A 27293-nucleotide genomic window follows, 5' to 3' on the forward strand; every position below is an offset into this window, starting at 1 on the left:
TTCTATGAAGGTTAAAATGGTAATATAATAACACCCGTTAGTCTTAAAGTCAAATTAGTGACAATGTGAGTTTTAGACATTTTGAGAAGTTGTAGTAAGTTTAAGAGAAATGCTAAAAACTCATGGTGAGTTTTAGACAATTTCCTATTATTTATTAGTTGTTGATGAATGTTTGTCATTTATGTGGAATTAGGGCCTAATTGAACGGAAAACCGAACTAAACCGAACCGAATTCGATTAAGATCATTTCGGTTCTAAACTCTAGTTTAATTCGGTTCGATTAGAAAAATGGTCAAACCGAATAGTCAGTTACGTCTTCGGATCTAAACAAACCGAACCGAACTGATCGATTTTACACCCCTATGGACGACCGTTTCGGCAGACAACTGAAACGACAAACAGTTTCCTCTTTGACCAGAAATGGCAATACCTCTCGCACAGTATGGCAGCAGACCTCCCTCCTCTCCTCTCTCTAATTTTCTCCCTCTTTGGTTCTCCCTCTCTCCTTTCTTTTTTTCTTCGAACTCACGACACCACCGTTGTAACTCAACCCAACAGTGGGATCACTCCGAACCCTCCCCTCTCTCATTCTTCTCTTCAGTATTTCTCTCCTCTCTCATCCAACCCTATCATTCTCATATCTTCCCTCCTCCCCCACAAAATCCACCCAAAATGGCACCATTCCTTTTTCCATTTCTTTATTCGATGCAGCGGCGAGAACAAAAAGCTCCTAGCGACATCTCTCTCCCATCCTCACTCGATTCCAGTGGATATCTCACTATATATATATATATATATATATATATATATTTTTTTTTTTTTTTTTTTTTTTTTTTTTTTTCAATTTATCTCTCTTTTCTCACTACTTCTCTTCCCTTCTTCAACATCTTTGGGTTTTCCCTCAAGTACATGCAAAATCCCATATTCTTAATTATTGTTCTCTGGACCTATTGTAATAATCGTCGCCTGAAAGCATATATTTCTAAGATTCCAACGAGAATCATATCAAAAAGTCGATCATCCCTCATTCGGGCGCGAAATCCTCCCCCTATATTGTAGCATCTACTTCAGATCAGAACCGTCTGGAGCTTGCCCCATTAATCTATCATCCTCATGCCCATGGATTCTTTTCTTCTGTGCTTTGTATTGAAAAAAAGTTAAAAAAATAAAGGATGAGAGAGATGAGATGAGAGAGACGGATTCGTACCGTGTATCTATTGGAACGGTCATCAGCGCTAGAGATGAGAGAATATGCAGGAACGGGGGAGGGAGAATGCATGTGGGAAGACACTTGGCAGGCTTCCATTATGTGTAACGTTTTTTGGGCACCAGGTTGTGGGGCGCATATTTGAACTTTGGTTGGAGCCTATGTAGGCCTATGTGGCACCAGGTTGTGTCAGATCCTGTAACTCGCACTGACCTGTGGGCCGTACTGTACCCACTTTATACCTTTACTCAAGTCTCAATACGATACGTTACTTCATAAGTCATGCCTTTGGCACTGTTACCGTTAAACGATGTGCGAAAGACTAGCCCTTTTGAGACAGCTGTCCAAGTGTTTAACGTATACAACTACATATTAGACTCGAATTATCACAGTTCTAATCTTTACAATCTATTTGGTTAATAGCCCCTCCGGAATGAGAATCTTATTTCAGTTTATTCATATTTTTATATAACCATCTGAAAGCAAACAAGCAAATAGATGGGGAATAGACCATTCGGATTTCGATTTCGATTCCAATTTCAAGTGTGAATAAATGAACCCTTATTTATATAAACAAAACCAGAGTTAGGGACGTAAAGTTTCAATCTATAGGATAAAAGATTCTAATCAGACGTTTTAGATGCAAGGAGGACCTTATAGCTGTTCTTAGGGTGGGAGTCTACCACTACCGCGCGTTGACAAACTTCTGGCGGCTCCAGAGTCCAGAGTGCAGACCCGCAGTAGGAACGGTGCCATTGGTATTGGTGTGAGCAGGAAAAACAGTACAGCGTCGTTGGCTGCAAAGAAATAAGAATGTGAATGCGGAGATGTGTGTAGCTAAACATTGATTAACTCGACTCTCCAACTCAAAATTTAATTAAAATTTTCAAAAAAATAGGTCTTCTTCCCTGCTGAATGACCAGTCATCCATGTCAAGCAGATCAGTGAAGAAGAGGCCTAGGCGGTCGAGCTCACAGCCCTCCTCGCCCATGGCGTCTCCCGTTTCTCCAACCTTTTGGAAAAAAGGATCCGTTCTTCTTCCACTTTTTATGGTCTTATGCGTTCTCATGCTATTTTTCGTTACGCCGAATACTTCGAGGAAATCTATGTTTGAGGTCTCTTCGACCCGAATTTACTCAATTGAAGTAGTCAACGAGTTCCCTCACGATCCCAATGCTTTCACGCAGGTATCCATTTAGTTTTTTTAATATTGATTCTATTTCGCTATTTAAACAAAGCTAGATTTTTCGTTCATATAATTATATGTGCATTTGGAATTGTTTCAATCAAGACTGTAATGTCAGTTCTTCATAAAATTTAAGTAGGAAAGTTGCCAAAAAAAATTCAATTGGTTAAGTATTGGTAAAATAATACTGGATACTGGATAGAATGCTAGATAGAATCTGGGAGATTGGAAGAATATGTTATGGACTTCAATTGGGTGATGTTGGAAATAGGTCTTTTCCCTGAATCTTGCACATGATGGTAGAGTATAGTTAGGAGAATTTTTGGACTTTTGGTTATCTTTGGATCCGTATGTGTTGAAAGGTGATCCATGGAGATAGTTGATTCCTATGGGAAGATTAACGCATTTAGTTTTGAGTATCGCAGTTATTACCAGTCTTAATGCGAAATTATTTGGGTTCTATATGTTGAGCAAAAGGAATATCTGCTCGTTATATATATATAATAATATATATATATATATATAGACCAGATTTAATCAGATTTATTTAACACTTTCAAGTTGGTTCAGATATCCATTTAGCCATAACCATATCGATTGAATTGGATTTGAAAATATGAACTGTTTATAATCTGCTTAAATGCAGATATTGCTTGATCCAATCCGGTGGGATTGATTAAGTGGGTTTTGGAGTTTAGGTAGACCTATTTTGTCTATTTATTATACAGTTTGTTTTTTAAATTTAATTTCCTAGGTTTATGCTAGTCTTGTATGGATTTACTGAATTTCAAATAAAATCATATTTGAACTGGATATCTGGATATATAAATGAATTGAATTCAAATCTATGTTTCACATATCATTCATATCTCTAGTTGAACTTGGATTTTGTGGATACTTATAAGATCAGATTCATACATACCCCTATCCAAATTTGATTTGATGATCTGTTTGCCGCCCTACTTATATATTCAGGCCAACAGTACTTAACCAACTAAAAATGAAAGAAAAAAGAGAAAATAAGTGGTTATAATGCTTTTGTTTGCACTGCTAAGTTTGTTAGTGAAGGGTACACAATGGAGACTGGGTGAGGTACTCCCAATATGTTGCTAGGAAACCATTCTATCGTTAAATGCCACTCAAAAATTTTGTTGAAGTGATTTGTATAGTTGGAATGTTGCATTACACCTATATTTTATCCAAGCCATTAACTGAATCACAGTACTGTTCCATTTTCAGGGGCTCCTGTATGGAGGAAATGACACCCTATTTGAGTCAACTGGTCTGTATCACCAGGTGGTTAATTGCTTATTCATTCATCCATTCTTTTGGGTTAATAGAGCCATTTTTTTATGAATTATTTGGATTTCCTTTTTGGTAAACATGAGTTATTTAGATGAGTCTATGGAGTTACATTTATTGTGCTGAGTTGTTCTAATGCTTTCAGTTCATGGAAGTCTGATCAACAAAAATGATCTACTACTTTTTCTTGTACTCCTTTTTGATAATTACTATGCTTTTTGATACTTCCTTTCTTTGTTTGTATCAATAGGAGGAGATTTTATTGATAATGTGAAAGCTAAGGTAAGAACCTCTGCTAAAAGATGGACCAGTCAGGACAGAAGTGAAACATATATAAAGTACAAAATGGCCAAGCCTGACAAAACAAAATAGAACAAAGTTAAAAAAAAAAGAAGTACAATTGTTGTTCTACCACTGGGTCTAATGTCCACAATCAAGATTCTGTTTGTAAATTTCTCTCCTTGCAAGTCCATCTGCAATAGAGTTAGCTGATTTGTCTACCCACTTGGATGAGCTTTTTTTAAGGAGTCTATCTCATCTATTACTTGCTATCCTGAATTAGTTGTAGGTTGTTCTATCTGGTTATTGTTTGTTACCTCAGTTGCCTACAAGGCATAAGTTACAATGCTAGGATCAAACATGAGATGTTATAGGACTTATCATGTGCAGTTTGCAGAAACCGTCACAACTATTGGCCATTTTTTCATAATTTGGAAAGAGCTTTAGCTTGTAGCTACCATAATTTCTGTTATTACATAAACACTGTAAGTACATGTGGTTTACTATGTCTGTGATAGTGATGAAGGCATCAAACCAGAATGACAGAAATGCCTATGACAACACGGAAGCCACCGAGGGCCTGTGATGAGCCCATAACCCATCACAGGTTTGCGATGAGCTCCAAGCCATCGTGGACCTGCGGTGGACTAAAAGACCGCCGCGCAACTGCAACAAATCAAGGCACTCACAACAGGACTCCAAGCAAAACTAAGCGAAACACGTCAGATCAGCTCTGATATTATCCGTGCCACGTCGATACAAGAGACCCGTGAGGGGAAGTAGCACACATGTACCATGAGAATCCTTGGACGAAAGAAAAGTTCGTCCTAGGAAGATCTCACGCGACACGTGGCGAACCCCCAAAAATGTCCTCCTGACAACTGACATCGAATCGAAGATCCCCTTTCCTAATAGGAATCAAACCCCTTTTAGATCCTTCCCTTTAGGGCCTCAGGGTCTCCCCTTATTAAAAGAGGAATAAACCGTGATTACACTCGACTCTATCAATTCTGAGACCTCTATTTACCTCTGCTACCTCTGGCCTTTCTTCGTCCTTCAAGGAGACCACCACAGTTAGCCTTACCACACCATTTACAAACACCTTATGGCGTTTTAAGGTATGGCTTAAACCCTTCACTATGAGAATCTAAGTTCATTTTGTGCTTTTCCAGTTCTTCCCTATTGCATTTATTTCCAAATCATGCATCCCATTTGTAGTTCATTTTACTCACAACTTATCTATTCCTTTTTTTCTTGATTTCTATCTCTGGACAACAAAATTTAAAAGGGGTTTCATGTTATATCAGCTTTGTTGTACATTAGGCCTCAAAGCTAATGATGGAAATACATCAACTACATGAGTTTGGATTTCCTCTTTGTTGGCGTAAGGGGTATTTCTGTCTTTATACTTATGTTAAGGTTGCTGATCTATAATATTATGTTAGAACCAGTGCTCCTTACTTTAATAAGGGCACATATGTCTTTTCCATTTATTTTAATAATAAAAGCACATGTCTGGCCGAATGGGAGTTAGGTTTTTTGACTTCCAGTTCGAACCAGACTTTGTCCTTTTCTCTCTCTCTCTCTCTCATTCTTCCACCTTTTCTACCTCTCTCTACGTGACTGATCTCAGACAAATAGAACTCCAAGGCAGGCCGAATCATAACATGGTATCAGAGTCACTCGAATATGCCTAGATTTCTGTCTACCTAGATTTCTATTCTTTGCGCACCCAATCTAGGGTTTCTCTTGATTTTCCTGCATTCAACTGGAGATAAGGGAAAGGGCTGAAAATGAGTGATCGCCCTCTCCCCTTGGAGGTTTCTATGCCTCCAATCGTGTCTTGTGTGGTCGGTTGCTGTGGTTTTTAAGAAGCCCTCCCCTAATCGGTGAAGAGAAGAGGGCCAATCTGTGTGGTGCAATGGCTGTCTTGTGTGGACTGATTTTTTGCCCGTGTGGTTGTTCCTTCAGTGATAAGGTAAGAGATTTCTATGCATGATTTCTGTTATGAATCAAATAGGAAGTATGTTTCAGATCAAATGCTGGGGTTTCAGACAGTAGTGTGCTAGGGTTTATGCTGTTTTTGTGTATTTCAAAGGAAGAATTGTGATCATATAGTGGTGAGATTTCAGGTAACCGTAGGAGTAGGGTTTGTGGTGTAAAGAGTACAATTTTCAACAACAACAAGTGCTGAAATTAGTGTGACGAGTGTGATCTAGTCGTGTGCAGTGTGCAGAATTCAATGATAATAGAATTCAGCAAGTGTGCAGAATCGGTGATAACAGAATGGGAGATAACAGTGATTGTAAATCTAATGTGATGGTGCCTATAGACTACCTAAATGTTCAGATGACCTCCATTAAACTAAATGGAGAGAATTATGTGCCTTGGGCTAAATCCGTCGAAGTCTTTTTGAAGGCAAAGAAGAAAGTAAAACACATAAGAGAGGAGAAACCCTCCGCCGACTCTCACGAGTATGAAGACTAGGAGCAAGAGAATGCTCAGATCATCACATGGTTATGGAATAGTATGGAACCCAGGATTAGTGTAAATTTCATGTTTTTTGACACTGCCAAAGATGTGTGGGACCATGCGAAGAAATTGTATTCGGGTCAGGGCAATACAACTAAAGTGTATCAGCTGTATCAGGAGTACTTTAATCTACAACAAGGTAATCAGAGTCTTGAGGAGTACTATGCCAGTAAGAGAAACATACGTAATGAGCTGAATGTCTATCACTCTCTCACTTCTGATGTCAAAATTCACCAACAACAGAGATAACAACTTGATGTGACGATTTTTTGTGGGACTGAAATCTGAATATGAACCAGTACGGGCTTAGATACTAGGAGGATCAGCTCTCCCTTCTTTAGAAGAGGTATTTGCTCGACTTTGCAGGGCTTCTATCGGATCTACTGAGAACTCTAATATCTTAGATAGATCTGGGTTTGCTGTGTCGAGAGGTCGTGGTGCTGGAGGTGGAGCTCGGGGAGCTCAGTTTGGCCGTGGTGGTAGTAGTGGTCCGGTGTATGGCCGAAGTGGCAATGGTGGGCCTACTTATAATCGTGGTGGTGGTCGTACTGGGGGCAGAGATTCAGGGGGAGCCCGTGGTAGAGGACGTGGCTCAGGCCTGAGGAGATGCAATCATTGTGGTATGGATGGACATACCATTAACTATTGTTATGATCTACATGGTCCACCTCTCAACCTAGGCCAATCATGTTGTGACTAGTGACACCAGTTCCAGCTTTAGACAGGAGAATCGTTCATCTGATCAGATACCTCCTACATCCACAGATGGTCTCGTGAAGGAGATGGTGAGTGTTCCCCATGATGAATATGAGAGGTTTATCTAATCCACATCATAGCAGAACATGACTACTTTCGCTCACTCAGGTATGGCTTGTTTGGCATCCACACCCAATCCCTAGATCATTGACTCTAGAGCCTCCGATCACATGACTGGAACTCCAGGTGTGTTTTCTTTCCTATTTCATTGCTCAACATCACAATCTATCACCCTTGCTAATGGTTTCACATCCTCAATTTGTGGTGTTGGTAATGTTGACCTAGACCCTATATCCCTATCATCAGTTTTGTATGTTCCGAAATTGCCTTCTAGTCTTATGTCTGTTAGTAAACTGACCAAATCACTTAATTGCTCCATTACTTTTTATCCTTCTATGTGTGTTTTTCAGGATCTCAAGACAGGGATGAAGATTGGTGGAGGGCATGAAGCTGGTGGACTGTATTACCTTGACGGTGGTGGAAAAACTTCAACAGCTCTCCAGTCATCCCTTTCTCCTCTCTAATGGCACTGTCGATTTGGTCATCCGTCGCTGAAAGTTTTGAAGTCTTTGGTTTCGTCTTTGAGTCAACTTTTTGTTTTGGATTGTGAGTCGTGTTAGTTTGGGAAACACCATCATGTTCCCTTTAGTTCTAGGGTTGATAACCGTGTGTTGAGTCCTTTTTCTTTGATTCACTCCGATGTTTGGGGTCCTTATAAAGTGATGTCATATAATGGGTATAGATATTTTGTCATTTTTGTAGATGGTTTTTCAAGGATGACGCGGCTCTATCTAATGAAAGAAAGAAGTGAATTGTTTACCATTTTTCAGAAATTTTATGCTGAAATCCGTAATCAATTTGGTATTCACATTAAAGTTTTCCGTTCCGATAATGGCCTTGAATATTTATCCTCATCATTTCAAGAATACCTGGACCAACACGGCGTTATACATCAAACCTCATGTACCTACACCCCACAACAAAATGGGGTGGCTGAGAGAAAGAATCGCCATCTCTTGGAAACAGCACGATCCCTCATGCATCACATGAATGTTCCCAAACCCTTTTGGAGTGATGCGGTGCTTACCTCTTGCTTTTTAATTAATCGGATGCCCACGTCCATCATTGATGGTCATTCTCCGTTTACAATCCTGTTTCCCGCCTTGTCTCCGTTTCCTTTTACTCCTAAGGTATTTGGGTGTGTCTGGTTCGTCCATAATCTGGGTCCCGAGAATGACAAGTTCGATGCCCGTTCTCTCAAGTGCATCTTCCTTGGCTATTCTCGGACCCAGAAAGGGTATAAGTGTTACCATCTTAGTTCTCGACGGTCTTTTGTGTGTGATGATGTCACCTTCTTTGAGTCTACTCCATTCTTTTTGGGGTTCGGTGATACTTTTTCCTCCTCGTCACCTCCTCCTCTTCCACTTCCCGTTGCCGACCTTCTTCCCCTTGTTCCAACCGTGACCAAATCCTTGCCTCTAGTGCCACCACCTGTTGAACACCCATCTATCCGTCAAGTGTATACACATCACCCATGCAAACCAGCTACTACTCCTCCGGCTACAGACCCGAACCCAGCATCTGATCTTGATCTTCCCATTGCCTTGCGGAAAGGTAAACACACTTGCACCCTTCATCCTAATTCAAATTATGTTTCACTTACCTTTCCGCCTCCCATCGCCAGTTTGTCACCTTGTTATCATCAGTTGTTATCCCTAAGGGTGTCCAGGAAGCCCTTGCCTCTCCAGGGTGGTGCCATGCGATGGAAGAAGAACCTTCAGCCCTTCATCATAATCATACTTGGGACCTCACCGTTCTTCCTCCTGGGAAGCAAGTTGTTGGTTGTAAATGGGTTTATACAGTTAAGTATCTGCTTGATGGTAGTGTTGAACGCCTGAAAGCACGATTGGTTGCAAAAGGGTACTCCCAAACCTATGGTATTGACTACACAGAGACCTTCTCACCAGTTGCTAAGATAGGGTCAGTTCGTATTGCGATCTCTCTTGCAGCTATGTATGATTGGCCGCTATATCAGCTTGATATCAAGAATGCCTTTTTGCATGGTGACTTACTCGAGGTGGTCTACATGGAGCAACCTCCAGGGTTTGTTGCTCAGGGGGAGGATGGTAAGGTATGTAGACTAAGGAAGGCTATATATGGGCTTAAACAGTCTCATCGAGCATGGTTTGGTAGGTTCAGTGAGGTGGTAAAGAAGTTTAGTATGAAACAATGCCAAGTTGATCATTTTGTATTCAGTCATGACTCTCCGGGAGGAAAAATACTGTTGGTGGTGTATGTAGATGATATTGTTATTACCGGGAATGGTAACATGGGTATTGATAGGCTGAAGACTTATCTACAGGATCATTTTCAGACAAAGGATCTTGGTAAACTGAAATATTTCTTGGGGATAGATGTAGTGAGATCTAAGTATGGTATTAATTTGTGCCAGAGGAAATATGTGCTTGATTTGCTGGAAGAAACATGCTTGTTGGGTGCTAAACCAATTGAAACACCTATGGACACAAATACTAGGCTAAACAGTGATATGGGTGAAGTGTTTGAAGACCCTGGCAGATACCGACAACTTGTAGGTAAACTGAACTACCTAACCATTACTAGGCCAGACATCTCATATGCGATTAGTGTGGTAAGTCAATTCATGCAGAAACCTCTGATTTCTCATTGGAATGTAGTTCTGAGAATTGTGAGGTATTTAAAAGGAGCTCCGGGTCGCGGTTTAATATACAAAAGTGGCGGAAAACTTGAAATAGAAGGGTATTTTGATGCTGACTGGGTCGGTTCTATGTTTGATAGGTGGTCTACCACAGGCTATTGCACTTTCCTGAGGGGTAACCTGGTGACATGGAAAAGTAAGAAGCAGACAGTCATGGCAAGAAGTGGTGCAGAAGCAGAATATAGGGTTATGGCGCATACTGCCTGTGAATTAGTGTGGCTAAGGAACCTTCTACAGGAAGTAGGGTACAACATCAATACTCCAATGAAACTCTATTGTGACAATCAGGCTGCAGTTCATATTCCTTCTAATCCGGTGTTTCATGAAAGAACCAAGCACATTGAGGTTGACTGTCACTTTGTGAGGGAGAAGGTGCTGAATGGAGAGCTAGACACTGCATACGTTAATACAGGAAACCAGTGGGCAGACTTATTTACAAAAGGGTTGAGTTGGGGAAGAGTGGACTACATATGTAACAAGCTGGGATTATATGATATATACTCACCAGCTTGAGGGGGAGTGTTAGTGTAAGGGGTATTTCTGTCTTTATACTTATGTTAAGGTTGCTGATCTGTAATATTATGTTAGAACCAATGCTCCTTCCTTAAATAAGGGCATATATGTCTTTTCCATTTATTTTAATAATAAAAGCACATGTCTGGCCGAATGGGAGTTAGGTTTTTTGAATTCCAGTAAACCAGACTTTCTCCTTTTCTCTCTCTCTCTCTCTCTCTCTTTCTTCCACCTTTTCTACCTCTCTCTATGTGACTGATCTCAGACAAATAGAACTCCAAGGCAGGCCAAATCATAACACTCCTTATAAAATTGGTCCTCAGATCCACCTCACAGCCTCACATTGCAAACATCTCCATACTTGTATGTTTAATCATGGGAAGATGTTCCCAATGCACGGATGCAAGGGCTGTGAGGTGGGTGTGAGGACTGATTTTTTGAGGAGGAAATCTGATTTCCAACTACATTACTGGGATAGTTCCAATTGGTCATGCTATTGTGTCAGATACCTCAGTTTTTAGTTTAAATCACATATCCATGCCCATTTCAAGCTGCAATGTTTCCATGTCCAGGAAGCGCTAGCATGTAAACTTGTAAAATTCATGGAAGTGATTGAAATTTTCCAAAATAATCACAGTGAATCTAAATGTACATGTATCAGTCATTGTGACTTTATAAAGTACAGACAACTATTGGAAACAGAGTTACCCTTTTGGGTGTAAAGGGTGCTACTTTGTAAAGTCTTTTCTCTTGCCTGGGTCCCTTTTTGTATATATTTACATTATGCATTAATAATATCGTTTGGATTACTCATAAAGAAGTGTTCCATGCAACCCATGCTGCTACATCTAAAATTGTATTTGTATCCATTTCCCTGTAATTTATGCACTGACCATTCAATTACTTTTGTTTTATTTCAGTCCTCAGTCAGAAAGGTTGTTCTCCAGACTGGGAAGGTAATAACTCTATAATGCCAAAATCTTATTTGGTCCTCTTAATGCATACAGAGAGTATTGGTCCTATTGTTTCTTTTTAGGATGTAATAGTATCATATATTATTGCCCAACCTTGATTTTCAGAAATATATAACTAATGAAAATGAACCATAAACTACAAATACATTTCCTAAATCAAAACTATGAAAATGAAATGATGATTATATGGTTGATGGGTTGGTTGATAGCATGACCAGAATTTCAGATCGACTTTTGTATGCATTTCATGGCCAGGGCCCACAATAATTGACTTATTCCTTTATTACATTAGATATGACACTGGAAAATGGGAGTAATTAAATTCTTGAAAGATTTATTGTTGGAAGATTCATTATTGAAAGCTTTCTTGAGAACACACTCCTTATCAAACCTTAAGAACCAGTCTTTTGCTTCCTTTGTGAACCTTGATGCACATCCCTATCTTGGAAGTTGGAACTTTGGCCTTTGTAGGGGACTTAAGAAATCTGAAATTGAAGAATCCATGTAGCTTATTTATTTGTTGGAAGAGGTCTTTCTGGACCCTAATCAAAATGACCTCACAGCGTGAAATGGTGGCAACATTGGCAAATTCTCTTCTGTCTCGTTCTTTAATGCAATCCTACCTGTGGATAAATCCCCCAGAGAAATGTAAGGATTTTCAAGATAAATACCAGACTAGAGAAGATCTAATCAAATTAATTCACATAAGAATTGTTCATTGGGTAAAATCTTCTGGAGCTTTCTCTTGCTTCACTTCAGAGGATATCCAGTCCATGGTGGCAGCATCATCTATGGCATACAACCACCCTACAATGAATTGGAGCCCCCACTGATAAACAAATTAACAATGAACTATGATTGATGCAGTATGGGCAACCTAGGAAGATTTGGCATTGCTAAAGTTTTCAGAAGCCATTCAGGTGATATTTTTGTGGCTTTTCTTTTGGACCAATTGGATCGGCAAACTCTATAACAGCAGAATTGCAAGTGGTACTACAAGGGCTGAAGATGGCTAAAGCTGCAAAATTTTCATGGCATGATTGTAGAAGGGTACTCTAAAGCTATTATAAGCTGGTTAACCTTAGAAGCAAAATAGTGGAAGCAAGGATCCTTCTTGCCAATGTTCCGAGGAATATTGTTTCTTTGCATTGTCATTGATTTTTTTTTTCATAGTAGATAAATTTATTAACAAAAAGAAAAAAAGAAAGATATACAACTGGTGTATCTTTTTTTTAATTGTTTGATTAATAACATATTGACAAGGCTTATTAAATAAAATTGCAGAGAATAGATACAAGAAAAGCAAATTAGCTAGGATGAGACCACACCATTGGCCAACATAATCCATAGATACAGGGGAAAAATCTCTAGCCTACCCCCAGCCAAAGTGGGGGAGGCCCCCAAGTTATCTCTTCATTTTGTATTTCTTTTTTCCCCTTTTCAGTCAAATTTGGTTGCCAATAGAACTATAATATAAGTTATTGTACTTAGTACAAAGAATAATGTTAAATAATATTCTTCCTAAAGATATGAAATCTGTGCATTACACGATAATGGCTAGGATGGTTCCATGTATATTATTCAAGTTGTTTACTGAAGGCCTTTGTTTCCAATTTTCAGGTTGAGATTCTTCATAAGATGGATTCCTCTTATTTTGGGGAAGGCCTTACTCTTCTTGGCGAAAGGTTTGTAAATACCTCTTTTAGTTTGCAATTTCTCTTGCAAGTTAAAGAAAATAAAAAGATCTGTGGTAACAGAATTTTTGCTTTGTTGTTTTATTTTTGGTTTATTATCGTGGACAAAAAAATCTACTGTTGAAGATGTCTGCTTGTTAAATTGGTAAAGTCTAGTTGTTGTGATGGTACAGTTTTAGGTTAAAAATATGTGCTCATTTGCCAGTCTATTAATCAGCGACTTTGTCTATGTCATCATTAAATAGTATCTGTTATCCAAATAATAATTTGATCTGGTTGAGGGTAATCTGAATTTGATCTGTTTACAATTGGACCGAATATGTATCCAATGATCCATCTCTGTCCGACCTGATATGATCCAATCCAGTTCAACTTATATACATGTATAAAATTCAAATTGATCCATTTGTAAAATTGCTTTAATGTTGTGTAGAGAACACTGATGTGGGCCCCACAGCTACGGTCCCACTATGTTCGTAGGGTAGAAGATGTTCTAGTCTGCCTAGGGTTAGCTATTGGTCATTTAGTTGTTTCAGTTATTTATTTCAGTCTTATTTTTTGCTCTATTTGTTATGTAAAGACTAAGGGCAGATCTGTCCTTTCAATGTAATGAGCATAACCTATAAATATTAATTAAAGTGGCGGCAGCAGAACATTAAGCTTCTGCTCCTCCTTTCAACTCTTGTGTTCTACTGTTTCTCCTCCCTCTTCCTCTTCTTACCTCTTACCTTTTTTCTTATTTTCGATCCTGAAATCCATTAGGGTTCAAGACTGATAACAGTCTTGAACTTCTACTTGGTATCAGAGCTAGGGTTTCTCATGTGAGTCTAGTCCAGCCGACCACATGAGAACCATCTAAGGCTGGAAGCTGAGAAAGCAGAGTTCGTTGACTGGTTCTTGGAGATCTCCAGAGGATTAGCAGCTGTTTGAAGAAGTGCCACAGTTGCAGCGAGTTGGTGATCAAGAAGAATCAGAGAAGGCTAGGGTTCGGGTAACCTTGGTAGGCAGCGAATTGCATCCTATTATAAGTCTTTTATTTTCTAAGAGAAGTAATATCAGAGAAGATAGGTTGGACCTATCCAGCAAAGGTGGCTGAACCACTCTAGGGTTTTATCTCTCTATTCTCTTGGGTTTTGTCTTATCCCTGCGGCAAACCCTAGTATTGGACTGAACCTTGTGATCTTATCCCTGCGGCAAACCCTAATAGTTCTCCTCAACATTGATCAGTTTTAGGGCTTCATATTAACCCTAATACAAACCTTATCCGTACGGTACGGTCCGGAGTGTACGGCTTTTAGGACTGATTAAAACCTCAAATTGGCTTCAGCATATCAGATTGCTCTTCAAACTGTTTTTTTTTTTCAGTTTTCTTTTGGGGTTTTGAACACTTCTAAAGGGGTGAAAACAGTTCGGACTATTGCTGTTGTGTGTGGCTATTGATTTCAGATCAGTTTTATACATGTTTCATGCACATCTACTGTGAGTACAGATTGGTTCTATACTGATTTTGTGATTGTGGTTGGTAGTCCTAGTGCTGGTTTTGACTGTAGTAACCCTAATTTTGAGACTTCTGGTTCTTGATCGAAATGGAGTTTAAGAATCTGACAGAAGGCAGTTTTGGGAACAGCAGTTATGGTGGTGGTTCTGAGACAGGTTTTCAGATTACAACCGTAAAGTTTGATGGATCAAACTATTTGGAATGGGCCCAATCAGCCATGATGGCTATTGGGGGAAGGGACAAAGTAGGGTATATCTTGGGAGATGTGGTAGAACCTTCCAAGGGCGACCCTATGTATACCAAGTGGGTCCAAGAAAACTACTTGGTTATGACATGGCTCTGTAATTCTATGCATCCTCATATCAGCCGAAATTACTTATGGGCAAAAACAATCAAGGAGATATGGAATGTGATGAAAGAGACTTACTCCCAACCCCTTAATGTTGCCAGAGCATATGAATTGAAATGTGAGGTGAATTCCCTTAAACATGGAGAGAAACCGGTGTCGGTCTACTTCTCTACCTTGAAGTCCCTGTGGCATGAGATTGATCTCGTAGAGACTCTTGAGTGGGAGAGTCCCAAAGATGCTCAGATACATAGAAAGCACATCGAGACAAACAGAGTGTTTGAGTTCCTCGCAGGACTGAATTCAGAATATGATATTGTGAGGCAGCAGATTTTGACCAGAGATAGTGTGACCCTCTCTCAGGCATACTCCTTAGTGCACAGTGAAGAGACCAGGAGGAAAGTCATGATGCAACCCCAGCCGCTTACACCTGCCTTGGTAGCTGTCAAACCCAAAACAGAGAGTGATTCAGAGAGGGACAGAAAGAAGGAAGATAAAAGGGATGTGGTGTGTGAGCATTGCAAGAAACCTAAACACGCAAAAGAAACATGTTGGAAGCTGCATCCACATTTGGTTCCGGCAAAGTTGAGAAATAAAAAGGGTAATGCTCATGTGGCTATGACTACTGATTCAACATCCTCATCTGGCACAAGAGGCACACCATTAGAGACCTTAGTTGCAATTCGGGCTGCTCTAATACAATTGGAGAAGGAAGTTGGCAGTTCAGCTCAGTTATCGCAGTCATCGTCAGCCCCGGCCACATCAGCCTTTGCACACTCAAGTACTCGAGCCTCAGCCTACCATGCCTCCGCTCCAGGTACTATTGAACCTTGTTGGGTAATAGATTCAGGTGCATCCGACCATATGACTAGCTTTGCCCTCTTTGTTTACTACTTATTACTTATCTTCTGGTAGGGATAAAGTATCTATAGCTGATGGCTCTCTTGTCCCTATTTCTGGCAAGGGTAACATCAAACTGTCGGATACTATATCCTTGTCCTCTGTCTTGCATGTTTCTGGCAAGGGTAACATCAAACTGTCGGATACTATATCCTTGTCCCTATTTCTGGCAAGGGTAACATCAAACTGCTCAGTAACTTTCTTTCCTGACCGATGTGTTTTTCAGGACCTGGAGACGAAGAAGGTGATTGGGACTGGCCGTGAGACGAATGGGATCTATCTGCTCGGGGAGAGTTCTCGTCGGGAAGAGTCAGTGGATAAGAAGTTACTTGTTTCTCAGGTTGTGAGTCCGGTTATGCTTTGGCATAACCGATTGGATCATTTATCTTTTCGGTCCTTGAAGAGTCTGTTTCCTACTTTGTTTGAGTCTGTTGAGTCATCTCAGTTGAAGTGTGAAAGTTGTGAGTTTGCTAAACATTGTAGAAACTCTTATTCATTGAGTAATAAAAGGAGTAATAGTTCTTTTGATATTGTGCATACTGATGTTTGGTGGCCATATCACATTCCTTCTATGGGTGGGTACATGTATTTTTTGTTATTTGTTGATGACCACACCCGGTTTTCTTGGGTTTATCTTATGCGTTCACGAGATGAGGTGCCTGCCTTGACCCAAAACTTCCACCAAATGATCCTAACCCAGTTTGGTGCCAGGATCAAAATGCTTAGATCTGATAATGCAAAGGAATACTTTGCTAAGCCATTGGCATCGTACCTCCTTAATCATGGGGTTATCCACCAGAGCACTTGCCCTCATACACCTCAACAAAATGGGGTTGCAGAAAGGAAGAATAGGCACATCTTGGAGGTGGTTAGAAGTATTATGTTTATCTCCAATGTCCCTATTCGCTTCTGGGGTGATGCTATCCTTACGGCGGTATATCTTATTAATCGGATTCCTTCCCGAATTTTTGATATGAAACCTCCTTTTTCCCTTCTATACCCCAATGAGGAGTTGTTCACTATTCCCCTCAAGACATTTGGTTGTACCTGTTTTGTTCAGCTTCTCAGTCCCCATCACTCCAAGTTTGAACCCAAGGCCTCCAAATGCATCTTTCTTGGTTATGCACAAACTCAAAAGGGTTATTGTTGTTATGATCCTGTCTCAGGGAAGAAGTTTGTATCCATGGATGTCACTTTCTTTGAGGAGACACCCTACTATTCTCGGGTCTCTCCTCAGGGGGAGAGTAGTGAGCGTGGAGATTTGGGTCCTTTTCTTTAGGGGGAGTGCAGTGAGGACAGAGTTAATACTTTTGAGGTTGTTCCCTTACCTATTCCAGTTGGTGATGAGGGCTGCAGTAGCGAGGGTGGTTAGAGGGATCGGGAGTTGAAAGTCTATCACAGGCGATGCAGGCAGGTTGATCCCAGTCATCAGTAGTCCCAGCCAGATCCAACCTCTTCTGCGGCTCCAAGTCCAGATATTACAGTCACAGGGCCCACAGAGACTCCTTCCATTGTTGCTACCTCACCCTCTGTAGATGACCTTGACCTTCCCATTGCCCTCCGTAAAGGAAAACGGCATTGCACCACATCTACAGCCCACTGCATCTCCCAGTTTTTGTCCTATGATTGCCTATCTCCCTCTTATAGGTCCTATCTCACCTCCGTTGCTGATGTCCCTATTCCGAGAACAGTGCAAGAAGCCCTATCAGTCCCGGAGTGGAGAGGTGCAATGCAAGTTGAAATGGATGCCCTGTTGAAAAATAATACCTGGGAGCTAGTTGACTTGCCCAAAGGAAAGAAACCAGTTGGATGCAGGTGGGTATTTACTGTGAAGCACAATGCGGATGGTTCCATTGAAAGGTACAAAGCTCGGCTAGTTGCAAAAGGGTTCACTCAGACTTATGGTATAGAGTACTTGGAGACATTTGCCCCGGTAGCCAAGATGACCACCATTCGGGTTCTATTATCTCTTGCAGCAAGCTACACTTGGCCTTTGTACCAAATGGATGTTAAGAATGCCTTCCTGAATGGGGACTTGCAAGAAGAGGTTTACATGCAGTTGCCTCCTGGATTCTATGATACAGAGGCAGGTAAGAAGGTCCGCCGACTCAATAAGGCATTGTATGGTTTGAAGCAGTCACCTAGAGCTTGGTTCGACAGATTCAGACTAGCCCTTGGGAAGTTCGGTTATGTACAGGCCCAGTCAGATCATACACTGTTCATCAAGAGGGTGGAGTCCTCATTGACACTACTTGCAGTATATGTTGATGATATTGTGGTGACAGGAAATGACAACCATGAGATTGAGTCCCTCAAACAACTCCTTCATCAAGAGTTTGAGGTGAAAGATCTGGGTACACTACGGTATTTTTTGGTATTGAGGTTGCTAGATCTAAACAGGGGATCTTTGTCTCTCAGAGGAAATATGTTTTAGATCTCTTGGCTGAAACTGGAAAGCTGGGTGTCAAACCTGCAGATACATCCATTGAACAGAACTGCAAGATTAGTGCAGAGAGTGGGGAGCTGCTTGAAGACAAAGTTATATTCCAGCGGTTAGTGGGAAAGCTCCTATATCTATGCCTCACCCGGCCAGATATCAATTATGCCATTAGTGTTGTCAGTCAGTACATGCATTCTCCTAGAACCACGCACCTTCTAGCAGCAGAAAGAATACTAGCATACTTGAAGATATGCCCGGGTAGAGGTATACTGTTCAAGAACAATGACCACATGAAGATGGAAGTCTATACAAATGCCGATTGGGCTGGGAGTGTTGATGACAGAAGGTTTACCTCTGGATATTGTGCTCTTGTAGGAGGTAACCTGGTCTCTTGGAGGAGTAAGAAACAGAGTGTTGTCTCCCGATCCAGTGCTGAAGCTGAGTACAGGTCAATGGCTAATGGAGTGGCTGAAATTCTTTGGCTGAGATCACTACTTGAGGAGTTGGGTATTGAGTATGAGAAGCCCCTGATGCTATATTGTGATAATCAAGCGGCTATTAATATAGCACACAACCCAATGCAGCATGACAAGACTAAACATATTGAAGTTGATCGACACTTTGTACGAGAGAGGGTCTCATCACAAGAAGTGTGTCTCCCATACATCACCTCCAACATGCAACTGGCAGATATCCTCACCAAAGCTGTACCACGGAAGAAGCTAGAGGCAGATCTATCCAAGTTGGAATGATAAACATTTATTCCCAACTTGAGGGGGAGTGTAGAGAACATTGATGTGGGCCCCACAGCTACGGTCCCACTGTGTTCGTAGGGTAGAAGATGTTCTAACCTGCCTAGGGTTAGCTATTGGTCATTTAGTTGTTTCAGTTGTTATTTATTTCAGTCTTATTTTTTGCTCTATTTGTTATGTAAAGACTAAGGGCAGATCTGTCCTTTCCATGTAATGAGCATAACCTATAAATATTAATTAAAGTGGCGGCGGCAGAACATTAAGCTTCTGCTCCTCCTTTCAACTCTTGTGTTCTACTGCTTCTCGTCCCTCTTCCTCTTCTTTCCTCTTACCTTTCTTCTTATTTTCGATCCTGAAATCCATTAGGGTTCAAGACTGATAACAGTCCTGAACTTCTACTTGTTGAAATTCATTTATTCAAGTTTCATACAAATTATTTTCAACTCATTTTGTTTATGATTTTCAGTATTCAATGTTATTTTTAGTGTTCATTTTGTTAATTAAATAATATTTGGATAATTTTATATTTTTTTAGTTTAATTTATTAATATTATTCAATATCTGTTTGCAATCCGAATTTGGTTTAGATCCTATATAAATCTGACAAGATTTGATTTGAATTCACATTTTTTTGAGAGGGAATAACAGAATTTCATTAGAATAAGGAGCAATGCATGAGAATAACATAATTCACATATTAATGAATCAAATTTTGATCTAGGTAAATCCAACTTGAACTGATCCATTTGCCACCCTAAACATGGTAGATATATAAGTAGTTAATTGATATAACACCATTTTTATGAATTGGAATGGGGTATTGATGGTGGATCAATTGATATGCAGTGGAATATGTTGATGGATAATAATGAAGGATGAAATACAGTTGGTTAGACTGTATGTTTGTGTTTCTGAATAAATATTCAGCAATAAGGAATTCAAATAAAGCTTGCTGTATTTTTTTTTTTTTTTTGATAAGTGAGAGTAGTTTTATTAATTCAAATAAAGAAAATACAATCAGCCTAGGAAGAGGCATGAGATGTTGCCTCCCCCGAGGACTGAATCATATACACTAAACATGCCCAAGCCTGAAACACAAATTACAAATAGCCCAAAACAGATCTCCCCTTGACACCCCTTGCTTGGCCAGAGAATCATCCATTGCATTTGCTGATCTGCTCACCCACTGAAACCTGACAGTCATATTTCTTGTCATCCATTTAACATTCTTTAACAGGTCCCTGTAGCCCCACCAAGCTGTATCTGGGCTATTCAGCCAGCCCACTACTACCTTGGGAATCCCCTTCTACTAATAAATTGTTCACTCCAATTTGACTAGCCATCTGTATACCTTGTACCACTGCTAGTAACTCTGCCCTTACAGAATCACCTTCACCCACTGGTCCTGAAAAAAGAGACAACATATTGCTGTCTTTGTCTCTCAGAATCCCTCCAATTCCGGATGGCCCTGGGTTACCTTGGCAGCTGCCATCAAAATTCAATTTTACCACTCCATTTGGTGGGGGTTTCCATTCAACTTGTGATTTGTTCTTGGTGGATACTGTAGAAGCCATTGCTTCCCAGTTTCTCCTTAAGTCATCAAAGGAGAAATCTGCCAACAATTGTGAAGATTTCAACCATGAGATTGTCCTTGTCAATAAAGATTGCTGTATTAGAGAGAAACAAAAAACTAATAAAGAAAAAGAGAAGAAAAGATAGAGAATTATTAAAGAGATAAAGGGATACCTGGCCACAACTAGAATAGTTTGTGGAGAAGGGTAATTGAAGCTAAATATGGGATCAGTAACAGAAATTGGGATTCAAATGTGGTTAGGGATTCATATGGATGTTCTGTGTGGTAAGGAATTCAGAAAATATATCTGAAGTTTATGAAGGGTATTAGATATGAAATGGGTAATGGGCAGAGGTTGCTGTCTTGGAAGGACCAGTAGTGTGAGGAGGGATTGTTGATGATTCAATATCCAAAGCTATTTGATATAGCTTTAAATAATAATGCAACAATGGCTGAATACATACAAATGCAGAATGGAAGTAGAATATGGAACCCCCTATTTCCCAGAAATCTGAATGAGTGGGAAATATCATCCCTCATTGATCTGTTGCAGATCATCATCTTATCCCACCCAACTATATGGGGTTGGCTACATGAATCCTGTTTAGCCAATCCATTTTATTTAAAGTCATATCCATTGTTAAATTATTTGTGCTTAAATCATTTCTTGCTACTTCTACCCATATCCTTTTTGGTCTACCCCGAGTTCTTCTAGCCCCTTCAATGTGTAACAAATCACTTCTTCTAACTAGTGCAGTTGGTGGTCTTCTATGCATGTGCTGAAACCATCTTAGTATACCTTCTCTCATTTTATCACCTGTTGGTGCTACTCCTAGGTTCCTACAGATAACTTTATTCCTAATTTTGCCCTTTCTAGTTTTTCCACTCATATATCTTAACATTTGCATTTCTGCCACATTCATTTTCTTGACTACCTACCCAACACTCTGCTCCATCCAACATGGCTGGCCTTACAATTATTTTATCGAAATCTCCTTTTAACATAAGTGGTATTTGCCTATAACTTAAAAGCATTGTTGTCAAGGCGACACCTAGGCGACAAGGCACCCTTGGAAGCTCACCTCACCCAATCACCAAGTAGTTTTGTGCACTATGTTCTAAAATACTTTTATATTTTTAATTTTTTGACATTGTAATTATAAAATAGGCATTATTAAACTAGAATATTCATTTTATGTGTTTATGTACTAATTTCTTTTTATTATTTTCTTATTTGTTAGGGTTTAATCAACACAAATATTGCTAACTGCTGTATTGAACCCATGGTTCAAAGTATCGATACACCTCTGTGTATCAGCAGAGGTGTATCAGTACTTATAACGATACTCCCCCTAATTTTTTCATTTATTTGGTTTTCAATTTCATTTCTAAATATATATATATATATATATATTATTTTAAAAAATGGGTTCCCGTAAACACCTGTAAACATGTGTATTGGGGCGCCAAAGATACAACACAATACACCCGATACAGGGCGTATCATATCAAAGTTTTGATCCTTGATTGAATCCATTGTTAACTTCTTGTTTCTAAAGCATTTATCTTTTTTTTTTGATAAATAAATATCACATACCATTAACTCAAAGATTGGTCATTGATCTGTTGCAGATGCTGTATAATAAAAGGCTGAGTGGGGAAAGGGAGTATAAGAGGATGTGGAATATGGAGTAGTCTGGCCAATTTACTTTTAAATCTTTTTATAGCAATTTAGCAGGAGATGAAGCTTCTAAATTTCCAAGTACAAGAGTTTGGAACAGAAATATCCCTTCCAAATTATCTTTCTTTGTTTAGATGACAGCTTTGAACAAAATTTTAACTAAAGATGATTTGAATAGAGAGGGGTATTGAAGTGGATGATAGAAGGTGTGTAATGTGCTGCAGATTTGGAGAGGCTTAGACTGCCACAGCAACCAACCACTTGTCAGAATTAGTTATCTCTGTTGGTTGTGTAATCGGTCAAGGGCCTGAGCTACAAATAGCCTTGTAAATAGTTGGCATGACCGAATTAATTGAATTTCCTCTCTCTCTCTCTCTCTCTCTCTCTCTCTCTCTCTCTCTCTTCTCTTCTCTTCTCTTCTCTTCTTCCCTCTCAATTTCTAAAGGAGGTTGTGCTCCCTCAAAGTAGCACTGGTTCTAACACAGTGAACAAGGAGTTATTTAGAAGTTATAATACAGGTGCTTGTGTGTGGTTCTCATTCCAAATTTAAGGATTATTAGTAAATCGGATGTTAACTTATTAATGAACTTCTTTGCACCATTAGTTAGACACCCCTCTAATTCTAGGAAAGATAAATGGATCTGGAGGACAGACTGAAAGAGGTTTTTCTTCTAATTAAAAATTTCTTTTTTTTTCCTCAGGGTGGTGGGAAAGACTCATTTCAATCTGGAATATTTGGTTAGTTGTGGTTAAGATTATAAACAAATTGAGCTGAGCTGAGCTTTGCCAGCTTTGCCAGCTTTGCCCAGGCTTGCCATGTCAGAGTCTGGCTCAAGCTTGGCTTGTCATGTTAGAAACTCAGAGTGTGCTTGACTCAGGCTTGTTTAGCTAAATGATCTCAATATGATGCTCAGGCTTTGCTCAGACAGGCTGATCTCATGAATGAGCAAGCTAGTTCAACTCATTTACAGCCATAGTTGCAGTTCATCAATTTAAATAAACCTAATCTTGGCATATATTTATCTTTATTTGAAGTAACAACACATTTCTTTTGCATGAGTTCTGGTTCCTTTGGAATCCTCAACTGTTTATTCCTTCATTTGTATTATTATTTGTACTACACTTTATTGGAATCTATTGGAAGCCCTGATTTGTGTAAATTTTTATGTCCTGTAGGTTGTTTCAAGTGACTTGGTTGAAGAAAACTGGTTTCATATATGACAGATATAATCTAAGCAAAGTATTTCATTGATCTTGTTTTTTTCTTTTATGCTTTGGTTTATTTCTTTTGGTTTGATGAATCATGGAGTGCACTTGAAAAGTTAGAGCTAAGTTTGACATGATGAATAATAGAAATAGTCAAGCATATCTTGTTGACTGATTGGCCATTTTAGCACCTCTTGTGTAGGTGACTGCCCAATTTGGTTATCAATCTTGTTTTTTATTTTCATAAGATGTCCTATTCTTGCAATTTAGTTTTCAGATCTTGTTTTTTCTGTAAATTTAAAAAGTTACAATTGCCATGATATGTAGTTCCTACTTTCTAGTTTGTTTTCAGACTAGATTCATGGCATTTATTTCTATTCATATATTTTTGCTTTCATGCAGCGTGGGACATTTACTCATCAGATGCAGGATGGCTGGGGACTGACAACAGATGGGAAAATCTTATTTGGGAGTGATGGATCTTCAACACTCTATCAACTTGACCCTAAAACATTTAAAGGTCTCTCAAGCATATGGTAGTTAGTGCCATTTCCTTGTCTTTTTATGGGGTGGTCTTTGTACTTAATTATCTGTATTTTGTATAAGCCACTTCAACTTTCAGATCACGTGGTGCTAAGATTTGGTTAAGTTCCTCTTGCCATTTATATTTTGATAATTTTGTGCCATTATCAAGTTTTAACCTAAACATCTTTGTTTAACACAGTGATAGGAAAAGCAGATGTGAAATACAAAGGTCATGATGTTTATAATATCAATGAGTTGGAATTTATAAATGGTGAAGTATGGGCTAATATCTGGCAGGTGATTTCCTATCTCCAGTAGCATGCGCCACGCATTTTATGACATAATTGGCTTATAATCACCTTCTCTTGAATGTATACAATTTATGGACTGGGATTGTTCATTGTTTTGTTTCTAAACCTAGCCTGACTGGGGTTGGATGCTTTCAACAGGTGTCTGAGTCGGGAAAAATTGAAAGTTTTGTATTGTCTGAGTCTGATTTTTTTGATTGATTAATAGATCTGATCTTTCATTTTTGTAACTGTTGTTTTTAAAAAGCATTAGGACTTGATTCTTGTTTCATCAATCCTAAAGTAATTATCCTCCTCTGAAACTTTGGATGATTTCCAGCACTATAATCTAGTAATCTTTTTCCTCATCCAATGACTTTCATGGATCATTTCATGTAGATGCCCCAATTATTTTCCTGAACTAATGTATTTTCATGGTTCAGACTGACTGCATAGCCAGAATTTCACATAAAGATGGGACTGTTCTTGGATGGATTCTCCTTAACGAGTTGAGGTTTGCTTCTTTGCCTTGTGGTTACAACTTTCTATTTCCATCCAACCATTGGTTTTTCTTAGTTTTACATGACTTATTATTATTATTACATAGATAAGTTCTCTGTGCAGTTCCTTGAAAGTTTTATGACAGATGCTCATGTTTTTTCTTCTTTAATAATTTTTATAGGGAAAAATTAATTGCAGCTGGGAATATTGTAAGTATTAGAACCTTTAAAAAAAAACTTTTATGTCAGAGATATATTACCTTTCCTGTGAAAATTTGTTCACAACTGATTATGTGTTTTTTTCCTGCTGAATTGTGCTGATGTTGAGAATTTCAATATTTTCCAGCAAACTGATGTTTTGAATGGAATTGCTTGGGATAGAGAGAATAACCGTTTATTTGGTAAGCTGAAATGTCTTATGTACCTTTCCTAGTCCTCTTGTTTGAATAATTATAGAATTAGTAAAGTACAATATTTGCTAATTGCAAACTGATTGAGAAGGGGCAATTTCAAGTTTCAAAATAAAATGATTTTAAAGGAAGCCAACATAGTCAAAGTAAGGCACTGAGTGATATAGATATTAGAATGACTAGAGGGCATTACTGAATAATAACCTTGTATCTTTTGTAAGTCAAATCTACCTATGCAATTTTTAATATCTCAGGAATGATCTGCAGATAAACCTCTTCTTTTTTCTCATCCTTTAAAATTTGTCATTATTGATCATATTTATGAAGCATTGTCATTCTCCTGTTGAAACTTCGCCAGCTGACCCACACTCAGATGCCAACTGGTGTGGGAGGCAGTTATTGATCCAAGACACCAAACTCCCTTTTTCTCCTTTCTTCTTTTCTTTTCTTAAATGTTTTCAGTTTGCTAATCTGATCAGGTTAAGTCTAGTAGGCCATTTCTCATCTCTGTATAAGAACCTGCAAACTGACCCACTACTTGGTATTTACCAGATTGACTAATCTCAGACCTTGTTAAGCTGGGTTTTTCCTTTTTAATTCGACCATTTCTGGCTCACAAAATCTTTCTGTCACCCCAAAATACATGCATACAGGATGGAAAGGTCTAGCTCTCATAGGAGTACTACTGAAGGATGGTTCCTAACCCAGTCCTCATTGGCTTACTGCTAACACCAAGAAATAGCAAGTTAGGCAGGTTATTCAATTAATTTACTAGGTTGGTCAAGTAAGGTCAAACTGGTTTAGGTTATGTATACATCAAGCCGCATCCATATCATTAATTGCCTTGGAACATTGAGACCTGAACTTGGGAAATAAAGGGAACAATTGGAGCTAGTGGTGTCTTTGGATGTTTTGGGACAAAGGCTGCCACTTTTATCCCCAACTACAATTGACACTGTTGTTTTGCCAATATTACTTTTACTCACTTCTATCCTAGTATCTTACCCACGTTCATTTGATAGTTACAGGAAAACTATGGCCAAAGCTTTATGAGATCAAATTGCATCCATCATCTGGTCCATCTCAAGGGACCATAGAGCAACTTTGCCTGCGAAAACCATTCCGTTTTGTTTAGCTATAGAGCATTTTGCTTGTGAAGGAGCTGACATGGTACAAGGTGAAAAACTCCCCAAAGAACCTCATTTTGTCGCTGCTGTACACACTCAGCCAACATTTTGATGCAATGTTTAAATGCACTTGCCTCCTGAGGTTTGAGTCCCAAGTTTCTAAAAGAACTATTACCAGTTTTACGATGACATTAGCAAAGAATACTGGAAAAGAGTCGACTCAGCAATGTGTGTGTGTGTGAGAGAGAGAGACTGTATTGGTTAAATTGGATTTCACCAAACCAAATTCCAATTTCATGTTATGTGTCGTAATTCTTGGATAAGTGTACTTTTGTTGATCAAATGAGGCCGAGCTTGCAATTTGTGAGATGTAATCGATGCCCTGGGATTACATACAATGTATGTATACCGGCTCATGATTACTTATGCAGCAAACCAAAAAAACAAAAAGCAAAAGAAACAAAAAAAAAACGATGCCAGTTAGTTTATCCTAAAAATAATAAACTATGTTTTGAAAATTAGACAGAAACAGTGGATGGCCGACCGGGTTGAACAGAGACCGCCACTATTTTGGTTTGGCCCAATTATCAAACAGACATGATAATGAGAGAAAAGCTATAGGCTGCATTGGTTAATCGTTAAAAAGGTTTTGACTATGATACCGGAAAGACCTGATACCATAAAACCCCTTTACCAATCAATAGGTAAGTGGTAACCAATCAAGTTGCCTTGAAGGGTGTTATGGGTTTGGTTAATACTTCGGCCCTATTCGTTCGTTTGGTGCTAAGATATTTAGTTGGGTAAATGCATTTATTCGAATAAGTATTACCTGACTCGTGTTCTTTTGTCAGGTGGGCATATGAACAGA

General features: G+C 39.1%; 2 protein-coding genes across 4 annotated transcripts; both read left to right on the forward strand.

Moving 5' to 3' along the window:
* Window positions 1-1851: 1851 nt before the first annotated feature.
* Window positions 1852-26768, forward strand: QC (glutaminyl cyclase). Of its 3 annotated transcripts, XM_088961535.1 has the most exons (12): window positions 1852-2036; window positions 2148-2394; window positions 3633-3689; window positions 11433-11468; window positions 13107-13171; window positions 23547-23610; window positions 23979-24096; window positions 24301-24398; window positions 24832-24902; window positions 25071-25098; window positions 25235-25289; window positions 26321-26768. In XM_088961535.1, exons 2-12 carry the CDS (start codon window positions 2197-2199, stop codon window positions 26431-26433), a joined length of 903 nt encoding a protein of 300 aa, XP_088817661.1. In that variant the 5' UTR covers window positions 1852-2036; window positions 2148-2196; the 3' UTR covers window positions 26434-26768. The 3 variants fall into 3 exon arrangements, with proteins under 3 accessions (XP_088817661.1, XP_088817660.1, XP_088817659.1); XM_088961534.1 differs by having other exon boundaries at window positions 2013-2394; window positions 26327-26768; XM_088961533.1 differs by having other exon boundaries at window positions 2014-2394.
* Window positions 13943-16277, forward strand: LOC148879826 (uncharacterized). Its single transcript, XM_088961532.1, has 2 exons — window positions 13943-15841; window positions 16151-16277. The coding sequence occupies exons 1-2, from the start codon at window positions 14767-14769 to the stop codon at window positions 16186-16188; spliced, it is 1113 nt and encodes a 370-aa protein (XP_088817658.1). The 5' UTR covers window positions 13943-14766; the 3' UTR covers window positions 16189-16277.
* Window positions 26769-27293: the final 525 nt, after the last annotated feature.

The sequence above is a fragment of the Nelumbo lutea genome, chromosome 1 (genome assembly GCF_056320005.1).
Source record: "Nelumbo lutea isolate HS-2025 chromosome 1, American lotus-T2T, whole genome shotgun sequence".
Taxonomy (NCBI): Eukaryota; Viridiplantae; Streptophyta; class Magnoliopsida; order Proteales; family Nelumbonaceae; genus Nelumbo; species Nelumbo lutea.